A 21074-nucleotide genomic window follows, 5' to 3' on the forward strand; every position below is an offset into this window, starting at 1 on the left:
CAGAAAAATTAGAAATAGACTACTCTTATGCAATGGCCATTCTAGTTTCCACCCAATGCTCTTCTCTGGTTTCTGAGCATTCCCCAGTCACCACCTGCATATCCCCCAGCCCCTTTCTTCAGTCATGAGATCTGGAAGCTTGGCTTTATTTTAATTTTTATACACTGAAGTTTCAAATTATATTAAATTCCACATCATATACCCTTTCTCGATCCTGTATTTGCATGATCACTGTGACAAAGTTTGCATGAGCACTGTGACAACCCTCAGAGTAATTGCTCTCACAACAGAAGCTACAACCTGGACATCTTGGAACAGCACCATCAAGAAGAATCCTTACTTTTGTACTCAAGGTGAAATCCTGCAGCAGAGACACTGATGTCGGAGTAGAAATGCAAATAGAGTTGGTTGGAGGTGCTGTTCAGCAGTGCAGGGACTGTGGTTCCTAGGGGAGAAACACATGCACACAAGAGGCAGAGACATTACCAGGGTGCTTCAGAAATATTGGAGAGGATCCGGACTATTTCCAGAGCCACTCACCATATCTGGGGAGGTGTCCTCCCTCCACCCTCTTGCAGCCACCCCTAAACCCTGGAAAGTAAGACTAGAAGAGGGGATTTGGCAGTGGTGGTGGGGTCCCATTTAGCACAGGAGGCAGGCAGGCAGGCTGTAGAGCGGTCTCCAGGTCTTTTGTGCATTAGGAACAGACAAATCTGTCAATTTTGGTTTCTCTCAGTTTCTCATTATTTCCAATCTTAGCTTCAGTTTGCTACAATTCTGCACCAATTTTCAATTCTCTTTTTATGGTCCTTACACCAGTAGCATTTTAGTGCACATTCTCTTAAAAGACTTGCAATTTTGCCCAATACAGTTTTGCAAGCAAGTTCCCCGAATATAAGGCATATTGTATTTTGTTTTCACTAATATATGCATTTCTAGCCACACTTTCCATATACAGTGTGTGGGGGTGTGTACCACACACACACACACACCTTTTTGTATCATGTTTTGGTTGGTCGGTCAGTTGGAGAACTGCATTGCAAAATTCAGAGAAGTGCAAATTTTGATGGCTAGCTACATTACAGTTTGTGTTTTGTTTTGGGAAGTGCAAATTAGGTAGGCTCACCTTAAAAAGTGAACTGAACCAAATTTCTCCAACATCCCTAATGTGCACACACAATTATAAAGGTGTGAGCATCCTGAAGGTTAGCGCCTTCAACAGCTCATTACTGAGCCAGTAAAACAATCATTTCACACAACCAGCAGATGTCCCCATAACAGATCTGTATTAAAAGGATGAAGAATGAATTAGACTTAGGGGGCTGCTCTGCACACCCCCTTCTATCCCATTGGTCTTGGAGAACTGCAGGGCAAAGCCTGAATCTTATCTGAGAACACATCAGAGATTGCATCTGTGTGTCTGAGAAGGCAGCCTTTAACTTTGGCAGCATGGTTCATTTTTGATCAAGCTCCACAGAGGCCAGCAGAGGGATACTCAGAAATGTAGTTTTCAAAGCGCAGAGACACATTTCTCATCACAGAAAGCATTATCCGGTTGGACTAACAGATATAGAAAAGGATTTGGAGATGAGAAGTTACAGGGGGGGGGGAGTCACAGAGGACCCCTCATGGCACTGTTCTCCCCTCTTTGCTGGCTGAATAACAGCTTGGGGTCCTGAAATGAAAGGAATAAAGGCAGCTCTGGAGGGGAATGGATGGAACTCTGTGGGAAAATGGCTCAGAAAGCTTTGGCAAGAGACTCCAACTGTGGTTTAGGAATGCAAACAGATTCACTCTCAGCTTTGCTTCTTTGATGAACTTTCCTGTTTTGAAAAAATCCACTGCCCAGTCAGTTTCTTACTCCATATAAGCACCATTCATGCATTACTGACATATAGGACAACACAATGCTTTAAGCCCTACATCCAACATCACATCTGCTTCCTCCAAGAACCATGTACTGCACATGGATGCCTACAAAACAACTTCAAGGCACAAACTCTTGATCATGTGCAATTGCCCCACACAACTGGGACACCCAGCTGTACAGGTGTCCTGATCATGTAGTGCCTTTATGTGCAAGCAAGAGTTCACACAACCGGTACAAACAACACACCATTGTTGAAGGTGGCAGATGTGATGTTGGAAGTAGGGCAAAAAGTGTGACCCTACTCTCAAGTGAACATGACACTGTCCTTCACACAAGTAACGTCATTCACAGAAGTCAGATAGGGAACAAGATGGGGAAGAGGCCCAAATATTAGCAAAACCGACCCCTTCAAAATAAGGGGTATTAAATTTGGAAATGTTGGCAGTGCTCCAAGCCTAAACCAGACCACAGGGTGCCAGCTAGTTTGTGTTGGCCAGAATAATGACAAAAAGGCTTCCCTTCTCAAGCAGCCATAAAGTTGGACTGGAATTCAATATTTGGAGTGAAATGTAGTATTTCCAAGTTTGTGCTTGCTTCTAACATGCAAAACATGGGAGGGAGGAATTTGTTTGTGTATGTGGCGGTGGGGAGACTGTGCATGGGGGTAAGAATGTTCAACCTGTTCTCCGCCTTGTCTGTGCAAGTGCTGCCTTGTACTATTGTCATTAATTAATAGATTATATTTGTTCATCCTTTTTTAACATAAATTGTCTCAATTGAATCAAAGGGTTCAATAAATAGTGAAAACAAGAAACATACAAAAGCAGCAGTAAAATTAGACCTAAACTGCTCACCCAAATATATATATTTATATATACATAGAAAAGGAACACAATCCTAGCCACACCCCACTTAAAAGCATGAACACAAAAAGAGTTAACAGGTGTAACTAGTTGCCCTCCCAATGAAGGACTAGCAGCCTTAAAAAAAGGGTGATGTTTACAAAAAGCATGCTTCCCTAAGTACAGAATTCCACAAGCAGGGAGCCACCAAAGAAAAGGCTTTTCTGTGCTTGACCGTGGAAGCAAGTCTCAAAGCCCAGCTAGAGGAGAAGTTGCAATGGAGGGAAAGCGGAATCTTTCTGTCCTCTGTCTGTCTTGGGTGTTCTTTCATTACTTTGGAGGTGGCAAGCCTGGTGAATGGTGGACACTGGCGCTGCAAAGGCCAACCTGATGCTTTCTAGATGTTCTGGACTGCAGTCAAGCTGGCTGGGGCTGCTGGGAGTTGTAGTCCAAAACATTTGGAAGGCACCAGGTTAGTGAAGGCTGCTGTGGCCCATTCTGTGTCCGCTTCAGAACTCACCTGAGAAGCTGCCCAGCATGGTGGCTGTGTTATCTCCACCGTCAAAGACTTCTAGGGAATCCCAGTTCTGTTCTGTCACAAAACTGATCACTTGAATCTGGGGAGAGGGGAGGGAGAAAAGAAAAGAACTGAAAGATTATGATATGGATTGCCTTTTAATTAGTAAACCAAATTTAATTTTGTAAAAAGAAAGAAAACATTTGAGGTAGCCATTGGCATACTTTTCTGCCTACAGAGAATCCTTTCCATGTTGAACTATCTGTCAGGATCCTGATGGGCACTCTGAAGTGCATTGAAAAGCTTTGTTGTCGAGCACAGCCTTGACTAGCAAGTGTACGTTCTAGGGCACAGACTTGATTAGCATGTGGTCAATTGGTCTCCCCCGTAGCCAGACCAAAGCTGGCAGCATGATCTTAAACAGGCCCCTGCAGTTGCCAGTGGTGTTCTTTTCCAGGGAAGCTTGCTTGCCATTAGTGATGTTCTGTTTGAGGAAACCCTGTTAAATGCCCAAGGTACTCAGGGTTCCCTGAAACACTTGCATGCTTCCTGTATGCATCTGGCTGGCTACTGTGAGAACAGGATACTAGACATGCTCCCCTAGGAGCCTCGAGTGGTACAAGTCCAGGTTAATTTTCACCACTTGATTCTGATGATACACCAGCCCCAACTTGGTCTCTCTCAGCCTTTCCTGGACATTCTCTAGGAAGTGCTTGATCCATGCTACAGCTGTGCAAAATTCCTCCTCTTCTGCCAGATGCCACAGAGTGAAAAGGTGTGTGTCACATTATCTCTGACATTCTAGCTTGCTTACCCTGAATAACAACTTTGCAGGGACTTTAAAGCAGAAGCAAAAACAAGAAAACCTTTAGAATCCATCTCACTGAAATGCTAATGACCTCCTCCGAGTCTTTACCAATTGCTCCAGCCAAATCAGCATCTGCATAATTATCCCCCTAATAATTATTTCATGCATTACAGAAACAAGACTTGGGGGGTTTCCCTCTCACCATCCCGTCTGACCCCCAAAGCTCCCCTCCCCACACTGGAAGGCCACGAACATTGTAAGCTTCTAATTTGACGCTCGTGTGCAGGATTTCACGAAGGATCAGCCTGTATTTTCTGCCAGGGATCTAAATTAATTCACCCAGGGAAGAGCTGCCTTTGGGATGAATAATTCATACCAGAAGTGCTAGTGAGCAGGATGATTACATAAAATCCTCACTGGCCTGACACTGCCTCTGTTGTGCTATCAAGAACGCTTTCATCTCCAATGCCTCCTCTTGTTTTGTCACCACTTAACCTATACCTGCGGTACAAAATAGGGGTTAACAGCTGTCTAAAGGGATGGGCACCGATGGAGCTGGGCCTCATCCTAGACAATGGCTGCACGTTCTGTGAGTCTCCAAACCAGCACCCATTCAAAGCACAGAACAGCCCTCTGCATTTGATGGCACTGGAAGTCTGCCAGCCCTAAACCTGAACATTTTACTGGTATATGGGAAGGGAGAGTTGGTGGCCCTCACTGCCTCCTGTGGGAATGGAATCCATAGTTTAACTATGTGCTATGCCAAGAAGAACTTTCTTTTATCTGTTCTGAACATTCGGCTTCTTTGGTAGTCCATGGGTTCTAGTGTTATGAAAGAGGAAGAGACTTTTCTCTACCCACTTTCCCCATGCCATGCATAATTTTATAAACTTCTGTCATGTCGCCTCTTACCTGCCTATTCTCTGGGTGAGTGAAACTCAAAACATTCTGGGTCTCAGTTGCTCTCAGCCTGACAAGGCTCATGAAGTCGAGCTGGATTCTAGCTTCTGCAGACTATTCCCCCCGTCCGATATCTCTATAGGCTCAGCTGCCATAAACATCTCGTAAGCTCACAAGCTATCAAGCAAGTTGTTTCAAAAGGAACAAATCCTTTCCCTTCCAGCTTTCAAACTTCTGTACTTCTTCCTATCTAGGGCACCCCCAAATATGCAGAAGCAACAGCTACATTCTGGGGTGGCCCAATTTAGCTTCTAAAGCGATTTGACTTTGCTATAAGAGGGTTTGATGATTGTGGCAGCTTTTGTACTTGCTACCTCTGTGGAGCACTTCAGCTGGGCAGCTGAAGGAACCCTGCACAGAAGAAACGGATAGTTGAGCATATTCAAGAGTCCACACTCAGGTCACACAGAAGACTGGCTGGCCAGGACTGCTAGGCCTCACCACTGCACTCTGTGAACTGTTTCCAAGAACACATTCAACATTCCCCTTTGGTTGCACATGGCAGAGGAGGATCAGCAGCAGTGATCGAGCTGTCTTTTAGGAGAGCGTATCTGTCACGACTGATCTGCTCATTTAGGAACCCTTAATAAGCTTCTGAAAAACACTAGGTAGCTTTCTCCAGGAGAAAACCTGAAAATCGCTGCAGTGGTATTGCAGGAAGTGGGAAGAGAGTTCTATTGTATGAATAAAGTCATGTTTTGCTTAAATGTTTCACTTTTCCCCAGGTCTGGATTAACCATTAAGCGAAATAAGCATGTGCTTAGGGCATCAAGGAAAGGGGGCAACCACAGAAATTTTCCATTGTCAGATTTTTAACATTCATTATCACAAATCGCTCAGCTGAATGTTCCTTTTCTCAGTTGAAAATCCCGAAAGAACTACTATGCAACAAGGCAGGCTGGGTGCCTTATCTCTACTAAGTATAGAAGCAGACATGTTACATAAGATTAGGTTTGAGGATCTGATCAAATACTTTGCAATTAGAAAAGGTAGGAGAAAAAAAATTCAAATATAAATAAAGTGGATGTATACAAAAAATAGACATTCCATTCCATCTTACTATAAGTTTTGTTTCATTTTCAAAAATAAAAGTTTATTTTACCATTTATTATTGTGTTTTTTTTAAAAAAAATGGAATTTGAATTATGGGGGCACCACAATCTTCTAAATTTTTAGGGCCTCTAAAGCTCTTAATCCAGCCCTGCTTTTTCTTTTTGCATATATTCCAAAAATTCATTAGCAGCTTTGCTGAGGATAATCTCAAAATTCTCCACTGCATTTCAAACAAAAGGCGCAAAGAAAAAGAAGTGCTTCATTAGTGGATATTGCTCTCTCTTCTCCTCATTTTCTTTCCCTCCCTGCTTAAATTAATGAATGAATTATCACCTTTAGAAATTGCAAGTGCCAAATGCTTTGCAACTCCACCTCAACTGTTCCAACAGTTTTGCTCTGCTAAAGTGAGTATCCCCCCCCACCTCTCTTTCCCCTTTGCAATGCCTGTGGGAAATACTGATAACAATGCAAACAAGTCACAAGATATCCAGGGCAAAATTAAACATAGCGGGAGGGGAAACAAACCCAGAACAAAACCGATCTGTTAATTAGCTGGAGCACCCACAGAAAGACATGCCAGTTGCTAGTTCGGTAGTTGTAAATAGGTTCACTTGCTGGCACTAATTGTTCCTCTGCCTCCCTTTCCCTGCCTACCAAAGCAGAGCAGTTGCTATAAATAAAGAAATAATAATAATACATTTTTTATTATTAAGAATATTGCAAACAAGTATAGCGGCATCATAATACACTGGATCTAGGTTAAATTAGTTGCATCTAAGTCCCACTGAAATAAATGTGAAAAGTTATGTAGCTTGTGGAGTAACTCCAGTGCAGTTCTATGGATCTAGACACATCAGAAAAGTGTTTCAGAAAAATGTGCTGTAAACCTCAAAGGGGGAAATCAAGTTGATGAAAGACAGAACTCCACAGCGCCATCTGGTGTAACTAATGTAGATGAGTCCCAAGGCTTATAGTGGAAGCAGGCAGTGCCCAACCATTGTCCAATCAAAGTCGGACTCAAAGCAGAAAGCAGATAAGAACAGGGCCTTAGATAGCTTTGATCAGACGGATTCATTCTTCTCCTAAGCCGGGAGTGAGGAACCTTTCTGGCTCCACAGGCCAGATATCAAGATCAGCCTCATGCACCAAATTTGACAGCTGGCAAAATGGACTTCTGTGTTGGCCAGGCCTATCATAAAGACACTGGCCTTCTGACTTTTCCTTGCCAAGATAAGAACATAGGAAGAGCCTGCTGGATGAGGCCAATGGCCCATCCAGTTCAGCATCTGTTCTCACAGTGTCCAACCACATACCTGTTGAAAACTGGCAAGCAGGACCTGAGCATGAGATCATTTTCTTCTCCTGTGGCTTTCAGCAAGAGGTATTCACAAACATTGCTGCCTCTGACTGTGGGGCAGAGCACAGCCAGCATCTTCTGCCTTCTGCAGTTTGCTCCTTGCCCTCACCTGTGCTCAGATTCACACCTTAACTCTGGCCAGCAACTGACTCCAGAGACCCTGGGCCGCAGAATGTACACTACTCCAAATGTCACTCCAGATACCTGGGCCCGCTGCTGTTCAGACCATTAAAGGTAAGCAGCTGTACTTTGGGCCAAGAGTGAAGTCTCTCATTATATTAGTGCAATGATTCACCCTTGTACATCTTACCCCCTTCCCCTATGCACCCCTAGACCTGTTCTGGGCCCCCCCCGCACTGCATTGCTGTCTACCTTTTGCATTGCACCTGGAAGTGGACAAGCAGTCAGTGGAGCTCATTACATGAAGACCTCAGAAGTTCTCAGCTCCTTGTCCCAGTTAGCATCCTGACATATCTGGCTACATCAGGAGGGAGTTTTTATTGCTCTTGGGACATTTGGGCTGGGACTGTTGTACAAGTCCTTCAACTGAGCTCACCAAACAGGGCATTCCTCTAATGTTTTACCTGTATTCCTGCTCCTTCAGGGACGGTTATTTTCCATACACAGTTGAGGCTGTTCAAGTAGGGCTCAGGGAACCCAGGGGACAAAATGGTGCCTTTTCGCTCAGTTAAGTTTCCACCGCAGGGCACTGAAACACAGAAGAGAGGCTGCTACAGGTCTATTCCATATGAGGCTTCCTAATTGCTAGCAGGCTGCTACTCCTCTCTATCAACACTGTTATCGGCTTTCACTTTCCCCTAAGTCCTAAGATTTATTCATAACATTCATTTGCAGCCCAACAATAATGGTTCTCTGGGACACTTACAAAAAGATTTAAAAAATAATTAGACCATAAAACCATAAAATCTAATGCAGTGTGGTGCCTGCAGCTGCAGATAACATCCATGCAACAAAGCTAAAAGCAACACCAGAATTTTTACAATAGAACCTAGGGCCTTTTGCATGCAAAGCACTGAGCTGTGCATCATAGCTGTCAACGTTTCCCTTTTTTAAAGGGAAATTCCCTTATTCTGAATAGAATCCCTCGCAAGAAAAGGAAAAAGTTGACAGCTATGCTGTGCATCCTTCCCTTGAACAATTAAGCTGTCTTATCCTAAGTAATAAAAATGGTCAGTCTTGCTCAATATTGTCTACACTTACTGGCAGCAGCTCACCCAGGTTTCAGGCACAGTTCACTCCCAGTCTTACCAGGAAATACTGTGAGTTAAACTTGGGACCTCCTGCATGCAAAGAAAATTCTGTACTCCCAAGATATAGCCATTCATAATGTATCAGAAAAAGTTCTTGCTCCTCATTTGGCATGAGCTATTGGAGAAGGGCCGTTGAAGATTGCTCTAAGGTCTGGAAAGGTATTTGTGAGAGGAAGCCAACCTTCAGGTAACATGTCTCCAAGGCAGTTAGGATTTTTAGGGTTGTACCAGAATCTTGAATTGCACTTGGAAATGGGCTAGAAGCCACTTCTAATGACAGGGGCAATATGATCAACAAGAAACCGAGCCTTCAGAATCATTGGTTTCCGAGAGGCATCTTGTCAAGAGGAGAGGTGCTTTTGGAGGAATGGAATTCACACCAGAAACAGTGGAGAAAATGCCAAAGAAGAGTAAGCAGCCAAACTTCCCCTTCAATCTTACACATAAAGGTTGGGATATGTCTGTTTATCAGCATTGTGTGCCTAGCCTTGCTCCCTTGCATGGTTAATGAAAGCAGGGGTCCCTGCCTGCTGTCCCTTGGTGCTAGCACCAGCTCAAATCCTAGCTTAAGCCCAAGACCCTCCAGGAATCTTGGAACTGAACAGATCACAAATCTGTAGTCAGGTTCAGAGCTGTTCCAGATTTTATAGGTACATACCAACACAAGTAGGCACAGAGGAATTCCACTGAGCAAGGGCTCCGGGCATTGTCAGGCACTCAATGCTGTGGGATCCTTGGAGGGCATAACCAGCAATGCACTCAAACCGGATCACAGCCCCCACGGAGAAATCACTGCCTATCCGCCTCCCATAGCGGGGTTCAGGCACAGAGCTGCACTGCGTGGCGCTAGTTCGTGGGACAGCTTCAACAAACACACAGGGGGAGAAAGTTACAGAGCAGAATACATGCCTAAGATGAGCAAATCCTTAAAGCAATAATCCTGGAAGGTTGCCCCCCAAATGAACATGGTTCCTCAAGTTGATCCACCTCACCCACCCACATTAGACAGACACAATAAATTCACTCCCTGCCTTGCTGTTGGAATTAATCTTCAGCTGCTGAAAACTTCTTATACGTGCCACACTGATACAGCTAAAGCCATCCACCCACTCCTGCGTGTGGCCAGCAAAAGGAGGCAAGAACTGGCCATCAAAGCAGACAGTGTCCAAATGGAAAGGTGTTTGATGTGGACTTAAGAGAGGTCAGATGCTGGGTGGGGATTGCTCCCATTGCTATTCCTCTCCAAAAGGCAATCAGAAACGATTGTGCAGCCCAGGAGAGGCTGCAATTAACTCTCTGGAGGGAAGGCGGCAATTTTTATTTGACTTCATCAGAGTCTTTGATTCGGTTAAATCATTAACAATTGCTATCAAAATCTCTTCCCCCATAATTAGGTACGAGAGTCAACTGAAAGGTTCTCTGATTAGTGCAAAAAAGCGTCAAAAGAAATCAGGGTCGAGCCTTCCTGCAGAGGCTCAAGCTTGCAACTAAGCTGAGCTACCCAGGATATCTAGGGGCTATCAAAAATTATGAAGCCCTCCTGAGGGAGGAACATCTGATGACTTTGTATGCTTTCCCTACTGGGATAAATCATGCACACCAGAATTGTCATTAATTATGGGTTCCCAATTAAGCTTTTGAAAAACACCACAGGGAAAGATTTATTTTTCCTTCCCTTAGAGTAAAATTGTCAAAAGAATATAAAAGCAGTGTTTTGACTCGCAATAAGAGAGGTATCTAGACCAAAGCCAGAAGGCAAGCACACAGAGGCAGTCTCCTCTCCACAGAGACACATACAACTGGGGACCTTCCTAACCCTGCTGTTCGCTGCGGAGGGAAGCCATGGCTGAAACAAAGCAACCAAGTCAGAGTCTTTGTCTACCTAGCTCAGTATGGCCGGCACTGACTTGGCAGAAGCTCTCAAGGGTTTCAGGCAGTATCCTGTCCCACCTATATATGGAGATACATAGATAGAATACCCTCCTTTTCTTCCAAACAGGGATTCAAGGTGGCTTACTGTTTCTTGGATATGCTCAGAATGAGGCAGAATTTTGTGACTAGTTAGGGGTAGCTATATATATAGCTTTGAGCATATTTTAGTGGAAAGGGAGTGGGCATTTCAAAGGAAAAATAGACAAGTGAGACCTGCAACAAAATGTTTCAATGTGGAGTGCTCCTGTTCAGGATTCCAGCCAGCCATACCCTCTCTTCCAGGATGCTCCATTCACTTCCTTCTCTGGTTTTCTGTATCCCTACTCAACAGACAGCTAGCATTTTGTGGCCACTGAACATACTTGGTCCTCAGCTGACTGTGTTCTGCCCTCTTCATTCCCCTGAGTATGCTGGTAACTTTCTCTATTTCCCTGCCCCTCCTTGTCTGAGCTACAATTCTGTTAACACTCACAAGCTGAGCTCACTACTAGAGGGAATGATGAAGAACAATTACAAGTGAGTGGTCTTCTCATCAGGGCACACCTGAGGAGAGATGGGGACAGCAGGAGTGACTGGCATAAATGCATTAACACTAGAGCACTCAGCCCAGATTAGTTCTGGATTTAAATCTGCTCCTTGTAATATATTGCACAACCATGCTCCGCTTCGCTCAGTGAGATTTAGGCTATGATCCTCCCAAATAACTCTCTCCCGAGTGACCCTCCCTCAATGGCTTCCACACCACCCAACACATGCCTCCATTCCAGTTTGGTTATTGATATCTCTGCCTACCTTGGTAGACAAAATGGAAACCTTTGGCTGTGGCTTGACCTTTGGCACTGAACTTGATGAGGATTTGGTTGGTGGTGGCCAAAGGCAAAGATTCACCTAGGGAAGGAGAAAGCACACAACAAAAATAACAACTCCAAAAGAAAATACAATAAAGCACAATTCTCACCTAAGTGAAGCCAGGATTGGTCTGGTGCAGCAAGCCAATAAGGTGGCAATTTGAATTTTGTAGGGCAGGAGAGGGGAACCTCAGGCTTGGAGGCCAAAGGAGGCCCTCCAAGCCTCTTTATCCTGCTTGTCAGACTCCCCTGAGGCCACACTCTCTCCCCAGCCGCACTCCTTGCTGGCCTGGTTTTGCACCCTCGTTGAGTGTTTTTGCTTGGCCAGAACATATCCTTGCTTGCCTAGATGGAGGATAGAGGTGTGTGTGTGTAGAAAACAGCTTATGCAAAATGTCAAATCTTAAGTCTTTGCTCCACCCATATTGGCCACATCCAGCACTGGCATTGACTGTATCTATTATATCTGAAAGCTGCCTTGACTCCCTTGCCAGGGAAAAAAGGCAGGATATAAATATGATGATGATGATGTGGCATCTGGAAAGTTACCTGGATGGGAATGCTGTAGGACCATGCTGCTCCAGACAGAAAAGAAGAATTGCTGGAGGACCTCCTGATAATGCTCTCTGCACAGAATGCTTCCTCCTCTGCTTGGAAGTTTGGATGTGGTCAGGGGGTAGGGGTCTGCCAAGCCTGGAGTCAACTGTTCTGATGCTGGCCCAGCCCCAGAGCTCTCTACCAGCCCAGAGCTCTCTACCAGTGGGACGCTACTTCCCATATGGCAAGAGGCTGAGAATGGGGTTGATCAACAAAACACTAAGAAGTTGTGCCATAGTCACATGTTCACTCAGGTGTAGGGCACCTTCATAAACCACTGGAAGTGGGGTCATACTTCTAATTCTGCCACAATGTTGCATCACCATTGCTGTGCTGCTCTGACCTCTGCACCTTAAGTAAGGTGCTGGAGGAGACTCTTGAGAGTCCCATGGACTGCAAGAAGATCAAATCTATCCATTCTTAAGGAAATCAGCCCTGAGTGCTCACTGGAAGGACAGATCATGAAGCTGAGGCTCCAATACTTTGGCCACCTCATGAGAATAGAAGACTCCCTGGAAAAGAACCTGATGTTGGGAAAGATGGAGGGCACAAGGAGAAGGGGACGACAGAGGACGAGATGGCTGGATAGTGTCTTCGAAGCTACAAACATGAGTCTGAACAAACTGCGGGAGGCAGTGGAAGACAGGAGTGCCTGGCGTGCTCTGGTCCATGGGGTCACGAAGAGTCGGACACAACTAAACGACTAAACAACAACAACAAATAAAGGGTGCCTTTTGCAAGAGCAACTACTTATGCAAAGGTTCCAGGGCTCAGCCATTCTCACAAAGGATGCAATTTCCCTGACAGATGATGCAGCTGGAAGCATTCATAATGTTATATATTTCTGTTTCCTATTGGCACAGCGCTTCCTACAGTCCATTAAACATCAAGCATGGAGCTTCACAACACTCTACTGCAGGGCAAGTATGTTATGGACCTTCTCCTGACTCCCCACTAAGCTATGTAGGCCATACATCCTGCCCCACATCCATCCTATTCTCATCTCTATAGTTTCAGGACTTTCCCACAAGTCAAGCTTCCATATATGCCTTCCATGCCTTCCCCCAGGGGAGTGTAGCCCAGATTTCAGTTATGCTAGGCATGAATGTACCAGGCATCCTCTACAAAAGGCCTTGTCTATAGCAGCTACCCGTTCTCCCCTCACCCCACTTTACAGAGTGCAAACCAACAAGCGTACACTTTTACACAAACACTTGCACATGTGTAGAGACAGCTTGTACCTGCGCTCAGTGCACTGCATGAACAAGCCTCTTATCATTGCTTCGGCAACAGGCAAAGATGTTCTTTTTCTTTTTCTGGAGGCCACCGATAAGATATTACGATACTGTACCGTTAAATCTGTTTTTAATGTTTATGTGATTTTTATTGCGTGCGGGGGTTTAAATACGTTGGTTGTAAATTGCTTCAGGGTGTTTGAGTGGGAAGCAACATAAAATGGAACAAACTCACCCACTCCCTCACAAGAACAAAGCAACTGATCTGCTGGATCAGACTAAAGGCCCATCCAGTCGAGCATTCTGCTCTGAAAGGCACACTAGCAGGACAGGAGGGCAATATCACTCTCCCACTCATTTTCCCCAACAACTGGAATTCAGCTGCATATGTCAAAACCACTTAGTTAGGGCATCTCCTCAGGGCTACCTGTTGCTGTGGCCCTCAGTTTTCTCTCCATGCTACTGAATGATGCCTGAGCAGTATGTATGGCCCAAGCAAGCTTAGGATCTTAGGGAGCCTTTCTGTCTCCAAAAGGGAGATGGGTGAGAGGGGGAACATACTCTTACCTGTGTGAGAACCAGAGAGAGAGCTGAGGAGACGGGAATGCTGGTTGGGTCCATCATGCACTTCGATGATATCATGGAGAGCGGTCTGGAAGAAGGCAAACTGACCAAACACCACTGTCAATGAAACACATTTGGCGCAATTAAACAGCAGATTAATGAGCAGAAGTTTACCATCACGACAATGAAGCAACAGAGACACAACAGAGTAGTACTGGCATACCCCAAAGTATATAGAATCGCAACAAAAAATCAACAACTAACAAGATTATTTAGGGGAAGCCATAACTATTTAATGTGGTACTGCTTTGAATGTATAGCGCAGATGGAGCCTTAGTTGGATAAAACCCTTTGTGGTTTCAGCTACCACTGTCCATACTGATGTGGGGCTTTATTATTTTATATTTTACTGTAAGGCTGGTTTGTATTATGTATTGTATAACTCCGCCCTTTTATATCTACACAGATGAAGGGCACATTATAAATATTTAAAACAATCTTGACGTGCAAGAACACAGATTGTGGATTGGAGGAGCTATGGGTGCTCAGCAATATGCCCCCAAAAGTGTCCATTCATTTACAGAAGCCCCACTGGAAATGAATGGAAGCTGCACAGAAGCAGCACTTATCTGGATTCTGCCCAGAAAAAGGCAGTCAATGTTTAGTCCCATCAGCTCCCCCAAATGCTTTCATTGTAAATACATCTAGCAGATTCCTCCCCCTCCAAAAATGAGAGGGAAATAAATAACAGGCAGCTCATTAGTCCATTTTATTTATTTCTTTTCAAAATATTACCTTCTGAGGGCTTTGGGTTATTTATGCATATCTATTTTTTTTTTCAAAGCATAACAGCAGTTTTTCTGACTCAAAACCCTGAGGCTCAAGTTCTTGTTGTTGTCGCTTGTTTTTTTTGCATGCTAGATTTGTTATTTGCAGCTTGTAAATGCCCATTTACAGATTCACAAGTGCCTCGCTCTCTTGTTAGGAAATTTCAGCAGTGAAGCCAGCGGCAATGTTTGTGAACTTTGCAAAATCAGATGTTGTGCTGGAATGCTGCAGGGAGCCCCAATCTTCTCCTGATGCCCCCTCAGGTAATCCTCCAAGGAAGCTTCTCCACAGTCCTTTCTTGTCAGACTTTGTGGCACAACTTGTGAAGCCTGGATAATGCTATATCCAATAGGTCCAAGCTGGTGTCCTTCTGAGCTTGCTAGATTACAACTCCCACCAGGCCCTGCATCATACGGCCAGGCTGGCTGGGGCCAATGGGAGTTGCAATCCCTGGTGGGCAGCTTCCTAAGCTATTGGGCCACACTGGCAGGCCTATCTGGTGGTGGTGGGTGGCAGCAGTCTCCAGTAAGTGTCAAGAGAAAAGTCACCTTTTTAATTTTCCACAGTAGGCCCATCACAGCACCTCTCAATCGCAGGTAGGCCCCATTGGGATGCTGAAGTGCCTGAAACCACCCAAGGATGCCACACGCTGATGCTAGTCCTGATTTCATGCTGCAAGGGTAGCTAACCTGGTGCCTTCCAGATGTTGGTGTTGGACTCCAGTGCCCAACACCCATAGCCGGCAGCAGTCAAGTATGATTGGAGATGTAGCTCAGCAACATCTAGAGGGCACCACACTGGTCACCCTTGTTCTGTGGAACCCTGGAAGTATCAATCTTCCCCAACAAAGTGTGGCTGCAGGGGACAATTGTAAGATTTCTAGAGCTCAAAGAGTCGAGGCTTTAGACCCCTGCATTAGTTCTCCACTGAATACTTTTGGCTGAAAAGTTTGGGCCACTGGGGAGGGGAGCTGAATCTCCAGAATTGGTTCCAGATTTCTGGGGGCACAGGATTTTAGTGGGCTCATTCTTCCCTTGCTTTCCTCTCAAACCATACTCCTCATCCCTCTTGACCTTTAAAGCAAAACTAATCTTGACAATATGGCAATCCTTTTCTGTCAGAGAAAAACAACACAACATTTTGAACTTTTGAACTGATGAGTGCCATTTTGTCATCAGTGAATGGCCACACCGCTCCCACACATCTAAAATCAATCCTTGGGTCTCTCCAATATAAAGTGTATACACTGCTGCATACAGATTAAAATATTCCACTAGACCAGTCCTCAACAACTTGGTGGCCTCCAGGTGTTTTGGACTCCTCCTCCTTAGGGACCAGTGGAATATATTCTTCCGGAGGGAAAATAGCCAATCATGTTGCTTCTTATTATACTTCTCCCATCAAGTGGCACTTTTATTTCCTGTCTCAGGAAACAAAGATGTCATCTGCTGGGCGGAACTGTAACAATGTGAGCAATCTAACCAGCAGGGCTTGTGAACACCAAAAATATACCATAGTCTTTGGGCACAACGATGAAATACAGGCACACTTGTCCACTGGTATAGTTCTGAGGATAGTTTGGAGACAGGACGACACCATCTGATCCTGTGTACTGACCGCCACATGGTGCTGGAACGGGCGAAAAACAGCAACAGCAACAATCAATTTGTCTGTCTGTCCTGCAGCACATGCTTTTCTCTTTCCTCCCCCCTTTGTTTTTAAAGATGCATTCTCTTAATACAATGCCCAGCAAGCAGTAGGAACCCTGTAGTATCTCATTGAGGAAATAGAGGAATCCACCCTAAGCAGAACTTGTGCCTGATACATATTTCACTACAAACTCTGTGCCATCAACTGGAAGGTTTATCACCATGATGTAGGGTCTGTTTGATCTCAAAAGCTGTTCTAAGCAGCATCTTGAACTATGTGGGTTGTTGAGAAGTGGAGTGGGGTACGCATGGGTGGTAACTGCTTGAAGGGCTCTGCTATGATTTTGGATGCATAACTATCTGTACCCGTGCAACAGCAATGCTCACATGATGCAATTTGAAGCTGCCTTGGGCAGCTTTGGGAGAATTTTTCCTTATATATAATTATTCCTTATATATCTAGTAGGTCACTGAGGTCTGTGCGAGAGCTCCTCCTGCAAGTTTCAAAGATATCAGAAGCCAGTACCACAGTAACTTGGAGCAGGGCTTTCACAGCATGGCTGCCCACTCTGTGAAACTGCACTCCTGTGGAGATACAACAGGCACCCAGTATTTGCACTTTTTGGAAACTAACAAGTACATTTTTTGTTCTGACAGCCCTTCCCAACTGCATGAATGGGTCTCTGCCATAAGTGTCTATTTTGTATCTATTGTTTTATTTAAAATATACCAGCTATCTAAAACCGTTTTCAAGCTGTTTTTATAGCACGTTGCCTTGAGACACATGTGCAGAAGGTGATAACTAACTAAACAGAAAGAAGTCCACTTCCACTCTACCCTGCTCACCTGTACAAGTAGGTCTTGGTTTGTTCCACACAGGCTTTCCATCTCCTCCCATAATGCATGTCAAGGTAGACACCCCATCAATCACGTAGCCACTGCCACAGTAGTAGGTGATAGTGGATCCCAGTTTCAACTCGCTACCAGCCCGGGTGCCATTCTTAATCAAACCAGGATCGAAGCAAGATTCTCTGGGGTTTTCTGAAACAATAAATTGCCAGGATGTTAACTGTTTACTGCTAGCGACTACCCCTGCTTTGTCTTTCTGAATAAAAGTGCCAAAGGATCCTCTCAGGAAAGAATGCAGGATGGTTTATGGAAAACATATTTTGGAGCACCTATTGACTACATATGGAACAGGGATTCAGCAGGCTTCAGCCTTTGAATCCCTGTTGAAAACTTTTTCTATTCCACCAGGCTTATGCAGGCAATACACACTGCTATACACACTTAATGAGAAACATGCCCTATGGAATTCCATCAGGCTTTCCTTCTGAAGAGACCTCCATAGGATTGAAATATGTCTCAATTTATATATAAATAATTTGGGGGGGGGGATAAATCCAGAAAAAGTGTGCTCCTTTTCTCTATTCTCCCCTCATCTCCTCCTGATTTTTGTATGCATGAAATATAATTAGGGGCTTTGATTAATCCATAGCTTTTGTCTTTTGAAAATTGCTCATTAAAAGCCCAGGGCTTTTTATTGTATTTTATTTTAATTGTGAACAGCGTGGCCCTGGAACAATAAGAAAATGTGCCCTGAAATTAGATTGTCATGGTTCTTTAAAAAACACACACAAAAAAACTCCACCACTTCCCCCCATACCTCACCTATTCTCCTTCAAAAGAGCTAAGATCTTATGTCCTCATTAGGTGTAAAAGTTGGGTACTGTATTGTCACCTCATCTTCTTTGCCACTTGCTTCTGCTGCCTTAGCTAAGCTCATTCTACTTACTTACAGCCTCAACTGAGTTTCCAATAACTACAAACAGAAACCATATTCCCCAAATAGGAAACCTCTAAGGCAGTGTTTCCTTAAAACCATTTGACCTTCTAAATTTGTTGAGCTCAGCCCTCACACGCTGGCAGCAACCACCTGTTCCAAGGTAGATGTGAAGAGATCCATGCATACAGTCATATTCATTCAACCAGTTGCATGCAAGGGGCTCTGGATTTGAGTAGCAACCACTGGCATTAGACAAGAAAGTGAGAACTGGATATATCAGATGGCTCAGGAATGTAGGGAACTGCCTTGTGCCAAGTCAGACAACCCATCCAGTTTAGTATTGACAACTCTGGCTGGCAGTGGCTTTTCAGGGTTTTGAATAGGAGTCTATCTCATCTGAAACTAAAGAAGATAAGAGAGCCCCGTGGCATCAACCAAAAGACGCATCTAGTCCAGTATCCTATTTTCACAGCAGCTGACCAGATCCATATGGGATGTCTGCAAGCAGCTTTTCACATGCATGATTTCCAGCAACAAGTATTCAGAAGCATCCTGCCTCTGGAGGCAGAACATAGCCACTGAGCTACAAAGCTTGCCAGAATATTGTGGCAAATCAGAACATCTCATACCAGCATTCAAAGGCTTCACAGGTTTCTAAACTGCTTCAGGCTACAATTCAGGATGGTTTGGGCCTATTAAGTCCTATATGGTATGGGGCCAGGATATCTGAAGAAGCACAGCTTCCTGTTTATTCACTGAGACAGGGTTCAGCACCCGAGCCATGATGATGGCATCAGGTGGAGCTGTTGTATGACGTGAATGAGAAAGGCATCGCTCGGATAAAGCCTGTGACCAGGAGCAGCTCCATCTCCTTGGGACTGGAAGGGCAGAAGGCAGGGAGCCCAGCAGAAGGTGGAGCCAGAGAGCCAATGAGCGGCAAAAACAACTAAGTCTTGTTTTGTCCCCATCCACATCCCTGCTGAGTTCTACAAGAGGAAACACTGACAAGGAGGAGGAGGAGGAAGCTGACAGCTAGAGCCATCCTTTGGAAAAACAGCAGAGACATCACCTTGCCAACAAAGGTCCGTAAAGTTAAAGCTATGGTTTTCCCAGTAGTGATGTATGGAAGTGAGAGCTGGACCATAAAGAAGTCTGATTGCCGAAGAATTGATGCTTTTGAATTATGGTGCTGGAGGAGACTCTTGAGAGTCCCATGGACTGCAAGAAGATCAAACCTATCCATTCTTAAGGAAATCAGCCCTGAGTGTTCACTGGAAGGACGGATCCTGAAGCTGAGGCTCCAATACTTTGGCCACCTCATGAGAAGAGAAGACTCCCTGGAAAAGATCCTGATGTTGGGAAAGATGGCGGGCCCAAGGAGAAGGGGACGACAGAGGATGAGATGGTTGGACAGTATTCTCAAAGCTACCAGCATGAGTTTGACCAAACTGCGGGAGGCAGTGGAAGACAGGAGTGCCTGGCGTGCTCTGGTCATTGGGTCACGAAGAGTCGGACATGACTAAATGACTAAACAACAACAACAACAACAAATTTTGCAATTTAACAGGCTGAAAGGAAAATACCATGCTGTTGCATAAGAAGAACAAAGGAACGTTTATTGTCTTTGCTGGCCACACAGACAGGCTCAGTGGATTAACATCCAAAAGAACTTAGCACCCTCCCGATGAAGGGGGATTCCTAATATACTGTCCCCTTATCAGTTAAGACTATACATATGCATGGAGTGCCTTCCAATCATTTGGGATAACACCCTACTATGATTCCATATAAGGACTCTGGTTAATTGCATATTAATTAAGCAAGCAAGCAAAGGACTCTCTGAGCACCTTCATGCAGCACATGGGCCTCTTCTGTATTGTGCATACACTTTGGTATGTGGTAACAAGATAAGGAGTAAGGCGGATCCTGGTACCTTGAGGACAGAATGTTTCTTGATAAAGGTAATGGGACCCCTGGCCGTTAGGTCCAGTTGCAGATGACTCTGGGGTTGCAGCGCTCATCTTGCTTTATTGTCCAAGGGAGCCAGCATACAGCTTCCGGATCATGTGGCCAGCATGACTAAGCCACTACTGGCGAACCAGAGCAGTGCATGGAAACGCAGTTTACCCTCCCGCCGGAACGGTACCTATTTATCTACTTGCACTTTGACGTGCTTTCGAACTGCTAGGTTGGCAGGAGCTGGGACCGAGCAATGGGAGCTCACCCCATCACGGGGATTCAAACCTCCAACCTTCTGATCAGCAAGCCCTAGGTTCTGTGGTTTAGACCACAGCACCACCCACGTCCCTAATGTTTCCTGATACAATGGGGCAACTCTTTGGTGCAAGACTAGCAGCAGGTCTCTAATTGCCACAGTAAGAAAAAAGGTGGCGAGTGGAGAATAGCTGAGGGAAGACTGTAGCTGGTGGGATAGCACCCCATTTGCCCCAATGGAGCAGCCTCCTTTGACACACACACACACACACACAGAGAGAGAGAGAGAGAGAGAGAGAGATTGCCTTGATGACGATAGGCAGCGAAAGCCTCCCTGCAGACAACTCCAGCCCCAAGCCACAAAGTAAAAATAAAAATGTTGCCTTTCTTGTCTGCAGCGTTGACTTCTAAGGGATATTATTATCAGGCCCTTTCTCCACGCTAAAGAAACTCTCACCCCTACAGGCTTCCTGCCACCATTCAGTGCCTCTATTTCTCACTCCCCCCCTCCCCACTTGTTATTCTGAAGAGCCGTGGTGCCTTTCATGTAAGGAGCTGAAGCAGCTACCGCTTGACACTCTGCCTCCCACTCAGCTGTCAGGCATCTTAGGTCTTCCTCTTGATCTCTGCCTCTGTGCTCCCTTTGAGAAAAAAATGAAATGAAACCATACTGCACAATGTTGTGCTTTGTTGCTGGAAAAAGAAGTGGGGAGGGGGATATTCCTTGACCAACTGTCCTTCCC

At 45.0% G+C, this 21074-nt stretch overlaps 1 protein-coding gene across 12 annotated transcripts in view; it reads right to left on the reverse strand.

The window, feature by feature from the left end:
* CSMD2 (CUB and Sushi multiple domains 2) overlaps positions 1–21074 on the reverse strand; it is a 486383-nt gene that overhangs the window by 76942 nt on the left and 388367 nt on the right. For all 12 annotated transcript variants that reach the window (XM_083625414.1, XM_083625410.1, XM_083625416.1 and 9 more), the window contains 8 exons: positions 17178–17372; positions 16195–16311; positions 13858–13971; positions 11403–11498; positions 9337–9540; positions 7992–8116; positions 3233–3329; positions 341–445 (listed from right to left, as the gene is read on the reverse strand). In XM_083625414.1, the coding sequence (XP_083481540.1) occupies positions 341–445; positions 3233–3329; positions 7992–8116; positions 9337–9540; positions 11403–11498; positions 13858–13971; positions 16195–16311; positions 17178–17372 (1053 nt within the window). The remainder of the gene's footprint in view (positions 1–340; positions 446–3232; positions 3330–7991; positions 8117–9336; positions 9541–11402; positions 11499–13857; positions 13972–16194; positions 16312–17177; positions 17373–21074) is intronic.

The sequence above is a fragment of the Podarcis filfolensis genome (assembly GCF_964270895.1).
Source record: "Podarcis filfolensis genome assembly, chromosome: 8".
Taxonomy (NCBI): Eukaryota; Metazoa; Chordata; class Lepidosauria; order Squamata; family Lacertidae; genus Podarcis; species Podarcis filfolensis.